Below are 6923 nucleotides of genomic sequence, written 5' to 3' on the forward strand. Positions count from 1 at the left end.
TGGTCTGGATGTGGGCGTGTCCCCTGTTAAGTCTGGATGTGGGCGTGTCCCCTGTTAAGTCTGGATGTGGGCGTGTCCCCTGTTAAGTTTGGATGTGGGCGTGTCCCCTGTTAAGTTTGGATGTGGGCGTGTCCTGTGTTGGTCTGGATGTGGGGGCGTGTCCCGTGTTGGTCTGGATGTGGGCGTGTCCCCTGTTAAGTCTGGATGTGGGCGTGTCCCCTGTTAAGTTTGGATGTGGGCGTGTCCCCTGTTAAGTTTGGATGTGGGCGTGTCCTGTGTTGGTCTGGATGTGGGGGCGTGTCCCGTGTTGGTCTGGATGTGGGCGCGTCCCGTGTTGGTCTGGATGTGGGCGTGTCCCGTGTTGGTCTAGATGTGGGCGTGTCCCGTGTTGGTCTGGATGTGGGCGTGTCCTGTGTAGCAGCAGTTTTTCTCTTGAAGAACCTTTCATCTGATCCATAAGTTCAGACAGGAAACTGGTCAGAGGTCTGACACTCGGTCTTCAGAGCAGCTCCAGGAATATTAGTTCAAGAATCAAACTGAGTTTTTAATGTTCTGTTGTAGAAAAACATCATTTAGTTTTTAATGGCTTCCAAACTCATTTGTTAAAAAATAAAACTTTTGAGATCACATATCTCTTTTCTGTTCCAACCTCCCGTTGCCCTTTGAGCAGATTCCCTGCAGAAATCAGGGCTAAGTGCCTTGCTCAGTGGCACCTAAGCAACATTTTCTTTAATTTGATGACAAAATAAAGAGTTTGTGTCTTTGATGATGGCTGCTGTGGTGCTATAAAGCAGCATGCTTCATATCTTCTCACTTATATCAAACACCATGCAGAGCTATGCAAACACTGACACTATTTAAAGGAACAGTTCAGATGTTTTCTGTTTCATAAAACTCAGCCACAGGAAGTTAATCAAAATTCATGATGGATTTAACCTGTTTTTCCAGAGTAAAATGATTCTACATCAATCAGCTTCAGTCTTTTTACAAACATGTTTGAATTTATTGTGAATTGGGGGTCAAATACATGCATACACCCGACAAGTAATTGGGTGGATGTCCCTCAGCTGGTGTCTCCTGGTCCTGGCTTCTTTGGCTTCTTCTTGGTTGCTGTCTTTGTCTTGGTAGAACTGGTTGGTTTCCTGGTTTTAGACCCAATTTTTATTAATTCAGTTTTCTTCAGATTGAGGTCCGGGTTTTGTAAAGGATGTTCCACAAGGCCAGTGTTAGTTGGATTCATCCAATCAGGAACCAGTTCTGATGTGTGTTTGAGATCATGGTCCTGTTGGACCTGACTGTGTCTGAGTTTCATTGGTTCTGCTACTGATTGGAGGTGAGATTGAAGAATTTGAAGATAGTCCAACACCACATCATTATGCTGCCACCACCATGTCTGACAGATGGTTCAGTGAGAGTCACATCTTGATTCCTTCAAATGTCCTTCTTGTCTTTTTGTCCTAACAGATCAGTCTTTGTCCTATCTGACCATCAGTCTTTTCTCCAGAAGACATTTGTCTCATCCATGTGGACCACTGCAGGTTTCAGTCCATCTTGCTGGTTCTGGTGCTCCTCTGTTGGTCCTCTCAGTCCATAATGATATAGGTCTGTCTTCACTGTGGACAGGGACACTGGTGGGTTCAGACTTGTTTGAAAAAAAGATTGAAGTTGTTTTTTGCAGAACCTTTCAACCCTGAGAATAGAAAATATTCTAATAAATAATTAAAAGTCTAAAGTGACGTCTGTGTTCCTGAACATTGATAGAAACGTCTGTCTGAAACTGATTAAAGCTGAGACTGAAACCTTCTGTCAGCTTTTCTTCTTTGTCTCCTTCACTTTCAGCTCAACACATGAGCTAAGATGCTAACAAGAGAAATAAATACAATGGTAAATGGCTTGAACTTGTACTTTATCATGCTTAATGACTGCTGAAAGCTGCTTAATGGCTCTGATTGGTGGGCCTGYTGGATAGAGCTTCATCAGAGCTAAACAACAAAACAAATCTGAAGCTCCTATGTTGAACAGTTTCTGAGTTATAAACATTTTTGYATGTCCTGACACCCCCACTTTGAAAGGAGCCCCCTCCTCAAACATGGGGTCCATCATAAAACCGTTGGCTGGTGCAGTGTAGGTCAGACTCATCTACAGTCCTGACTTCATGTGGATCAGTGCAGCTGTTTCTGTGCTACGGTTGACCAAAAATCTCCAGAGAAAAAATATAAAATAAACAGTAGGAAAACAAAATGACTCCTGATTATGCTTCGTGTGTGGGAGTCATAATTAGCCTTTATGGGTAAAACATTAATAAATGTGTCAATTCATAGCTTATTAGGTCTGAATCATCCTTACTGATGTTTTGAAGGTTAAGTAAGCCTTTATTAATGATTGATTAAGGCTCARTAAGTTATTATAAAGTGTTACCAAAGACTCTTTAGTTGCTGCTTGTGTGCTTGTTAATGATGAAGCTGTTGAGATGGAGCAGCAGTATAAATGTGATAAATGTGATAAACTGACTGGTGAACTCACTAACCCTAACCTACACAAGGTCAGCTCAGTGAAACCAGCCAGACTGGTCCTGGCAGACCCTGATCCACTCCATGCTGAGTTCAGGTAGCTTCTGTCTGGACGCAGGGACCCGACGCTCAGATGTAGAACTGATGGAGTTCAATCTGTTTTATTCCTGGACGCCTCAGAGGGTTTCACTGTGGTCCTTCTCAGCTGGAATCAAGAGGTTTTCTTTATCATTAAGTTAGACAGAAGTAAAGAACCTGTCCTTTGATCTGCACCTACACACACACACACACACACACACACACACACACACACACACACACACACACACACACACACACACACACACACACACACACACTCTTGTCTGGTTTATAGCATACCGTGGGGACTTTATAACAGTTAGTGCAGCAAAAGGTGTGGAGACCTAGAAGATTTTAAATAAAATAGTTTTTAGACTGTATAATTGTCCATTCTTAGTGTAAAAAAGACTGAGCATCTTCTGCTTGTACATTTAAAAGTGTTTTTGTAAATGACCGTTATAATTTCATTTTAACGGTCAAAGGGAGATAATTATATATAATAATTGTAGGCTGTTAGTTAATTTTTTTAATTTCTTAGTTCTTTTTTTTCTCTTCTTTTTTTTTATCTTGTTTCTGTTTATTGACAAAGAAATGCAGAGTGAACAAGTAATCACACCGATGGAAATCATCAAAAAGAAACATCCTTTGATTTGTAAGTTAGATAAGGTGTCTAAAAAATGGAACTACAGATGGAAAAATATCNCCTCCTCTTCCTCTCTTTGATCTCCTCTTCATCACGCTGACGAGGTGCAGTTTGACGGACACCATGAGTCCACCAATCAGGAGCCGGCTTTATTAAACTCAGTCTAATGTTGGATTTGATTTGCTTGTTGCTGTTCAGGTGAGTCCAGCAGAGAGCTGGAAGTACTGGAGTYATTTCCTGTCTCACCTGTCAGAGCTGATCTTTTTAAATGTTGAGTCTTCRGTTCGGTTCTCCTCTCTCTGCTGGAATAGTTTCAGTTTTTACTTTAAGTTCAGACTGAAAGTCTTTGTGTTTGAACTCTGGAATCACATGAATAAGAACTTATCTAACGGCTGATATTCACACAAAATGTAATATTAGTGTTGAGGATGACCATCAGCCACACATGTTAGCACCTTGTCTGTCAAACTGAATGGTTTCATGTCTGTTTGCTAATGTTAATTAGCTGTGATGAACAATGATTAGTTAAATCTGTCCACTAGGTCAGGGTATATTTTACTAACAGTCAGACAGACAGTATTACATGAGCATTAGTATAAATATGAAGTACTGGGGATATTTCCCTGATCAGAATCAGATGTGTGTGTGAAAGCTGCTGCTTGTGTTACAGACTTCAACTGTAAAAGCTGATTGTTTCCAGGAGGATGAGATTAAAGGATGGAGGTAATCTCATTAAGGGGATTTGACAGGTAAGACTCTTATTAAAATGTTCATACCGTTTCTTTAAATGCCTGTTTTAGTTGTTTCCATCCATTAATCTGTCCTGCTAATCCAATCAGACATCTCTCTGACAACAGGGCCAGTTGCAGTGAGAGGGAGGAATTATCACGCTCAGTTTCCCCTGATGGCGAGCCAAAGGACACCCTGCAGAAATGATCCTGTCAGGATTCTCCTGGYAGGCTCACCTGCAGCTTCTGCCTCGACACATGAGGCGTCTGATGATTGGAAAGTTTCAGTGCAGRGATGGAGCACATGCTCTTCCCCATGAACGTCTCCTCACTGCTCCTGGAAGCAGACTTTCAGCCAAACTGACACCCATCAGCTCCCAGTCTGTCAACACCTTCCCTGGAAAACACGTTAATTGGTAAAAAGGCTGAAATGTTTCMGCTTGTGAGTTTTTCAGTTTTCAGCTGCACTGCTCTTGAATCTCATTTAGTCTAAAACACTTCTTTTGTGGTGCCAATCAGGACGTGTTTGTGCTTTCAGCGTCCTCWTTCTGTGCAACTACAGAGCTTTTCAATTATTCAAGGTTTCAATTAGACAACTCTTTATYATACCGCTGATTTTAAGGAAGAAAAGTAGTTTAAAACTCAACCGTTCATGTAAAAAAGCAGAGTTTTTATTATGTGAATTCCCTCTGGTGTTTAGCATTAAACAGCCTCACTTCCTTGGGTTTAGAACTACAGGTCATTCTGAGGCACTTTGGATWTTTGTGAAATTCAAACTGATGCACGCTGTCCTGATCATCACAGGAAGCTGCAGCATCATGTTAGACGTTTTCAAATGTTTCCACAGGATTTCAGACCACACATCTGTTTGGTTCTTTGCTGCCTTTGGGAACACAGTGGATCAGTGGTTGGAACTGTTGCCTCACAGCAAGAAGGTCGTGAGTTTGATCCCTCAGAGTTCTTATGTTTTGGTGCTTGTGTGGGTTTTCTCTGACAGAATGAAAACGTTAGTTTGCCTTCAGACCTCCATTTGAAACAGCTCTGTGGTTAAATAAAGCCTGAGGGATCATGTAATTACTGTGACCTCCTGATGATGAAGTGACATTACTGTTCCACTTCCTGCAGAGCTGTGACCCCGCCCCCTATGGTTATTTTATAAGTCATGGTATTTAAAGGCCAACAGACTGAAACCAGTGGGGGATCCAGGGAGAAAAACTGCATCTCCTGCACTTTGTAACAGTTTTACTTCATTTATATCAGAGGTTTCCAAAGTTTAGATTTACAACCAACCCCCACCCACCACCACCACCAACACCACCCAAAAATAAAAAAGTGCTTTCTGAGAGCCTTAAAGACACTTTATAATTTCCTGCACCATTCATTCACACACTGTTAGTAAAGTACAGGTAACCACAGCTGCACATTGACAGATGTGAGGAGGCAGGGCAGGTGAAGTGTTTAGCCTAAGGACAYGACTGAGACAGCTGGATGAGGGCGATTGAACCAGCAACCACTAGTTACAGGCCATCTCTCCTAAGCACTGTGTCACAGCCGCCCAGTGTGAGTTAACTGTAGCAGAATGAGACACAAACTGTTAATGAACTTAGTTTTTAAGGTCTTGACTGTTTTATTTTTAATAAAAATAAACCAGCATGAGATTTTTTCTGAACCCTGATGGTAACAGACCCACAGAGGGGGCCAGACCACCACCTTGGGAACCACTAAYTTATATTATTTATTAGTTGACTTTATCAAGCAGATCTTCATTGTTCTCACAAACCTTCATCTTCCTCTGCAGGAGCTGTTGTATAATTCAGAAACAGCAGCAACTTGTCCCATTCTGAGCTGAAACTGCAAAATGTCTCACTTCATCCTGAACCAGGTGGACTCTSAGGGTCTGGACACCTGACACTGAGGTCTTTGGTCTCCACCTGAACGTGACAAAGGTCTGCAAAGAGACTGGCTTTAACTTCTTTATTTTTAATTCAGATTTCTATAAGTAGTTCTTTATTTTGTAGAATGAACTAATTCAAACCAACCAATGTTTTCAGTAGTTAAAGTTCTGGTTCTGTACGGTGTCCACTTCTGTCCCAGGATGGTCTCAGAGAAGTGTTGTGTGATGGTTTATGTACACACCATGATGAATTTAACAATTCAAGTTTGAACAAACTGAGAAACAAGACTTTATTTAATCTACAAATGTACAACAAATATTTAGAATTAGTTTTTAAAATTTTAATTAAAAGTGTTTTTTTAGAGGAACATTTAAAATGATCCCAGCTTTAATATTGAAACAGATGATTATAACAGGACTGAAGCAGGAGCCCTGAGGTACCCCACATTTAATCAGGCTGCACTTAGAAAACACAAAGAACACAATCTATAATCCCTGTTGACAGGATGAAACCTAAAGAATATTTCTTTAAATATCTTTGGAACAGATTTCAGTTTGCTGTAGAACTTCAGCTGTTGAATGAAGACGTTTAAAATCAGATAAAATAAGTCAGACTTCTGCTCTGATCCAGCTTCAGTGAACAAAACGTTCACATCCAGCCTGAGACACAGTGAAGTGTTCAGACGGACGTTATGCACTCAGTGGTGCTGGTCAGGCAGAGCCCACAGGAGCACCTCAGGGCCACAGGGTAGGTGTAGGTTGGGTCAACGCTGGGTTTGCAGTGGGGCAGTTTCACAGAGACCAGCCGGGTCAGGTTGTAGGTACAAACCYGCTGGTATGACTCGATGAAGGGCGACTCCAGGACAGGTTTCTGCAAACAACACATGCATTTAGCTTAGCCTGAGTGTTCTGGTACCGGTCCAGTCCACCTGAACAGCTCATAATGAGCTGCACAGCAAAGACTGGAAGAAAAAAGACTTTTAGTCTGAAAACAAAATGATCTGAAGCTTCAGAGAAACAGAACCTGTGTCTGCACCGGAACCTGCCCCACCCCCAGGTCTCACAGC

General features: G+C 41.8%; 1 protein-coding gene across 1 annotated transcript; it reads right to left on the bottom strand.

The window, feature by feature from the left end:
• Positions 1-6182: 6182 nt before the first annotated feature.
• Positions 6183-6729, bottom strand: LOC106534995 (glycoprotein hormone beta-5; the record flags this gene model as incomplete). The annotated part of the gene is given in 1 exon segment (XM_014031834.1): positions 6183-6729. A coding segment is annotated over 1 exon segment (194 nt), but the record flags the coding sequence as incomplete, so codon positions are not given.
• Between the last annotated feature and the right edge of the window lie 194 nt (positions 6730-6923).

This window comes from Austrofundulus limnaeus, unplaced genomic scaffold, assembly GCF_001266775.1.
Source record: "Austrofundulus limnaeus strain Quisiro unplaced genomic scaffold, Austrofundulus_limnaeus-1.0 Scaffold1332, whole genome shotgun sequence".
NCBI lineage: Eukaryota > Metazoa > Chordata > Actinopteri > Cyprinodontiformes > Rivulidae > Austrofundulus > Austrofundulus limnaeus.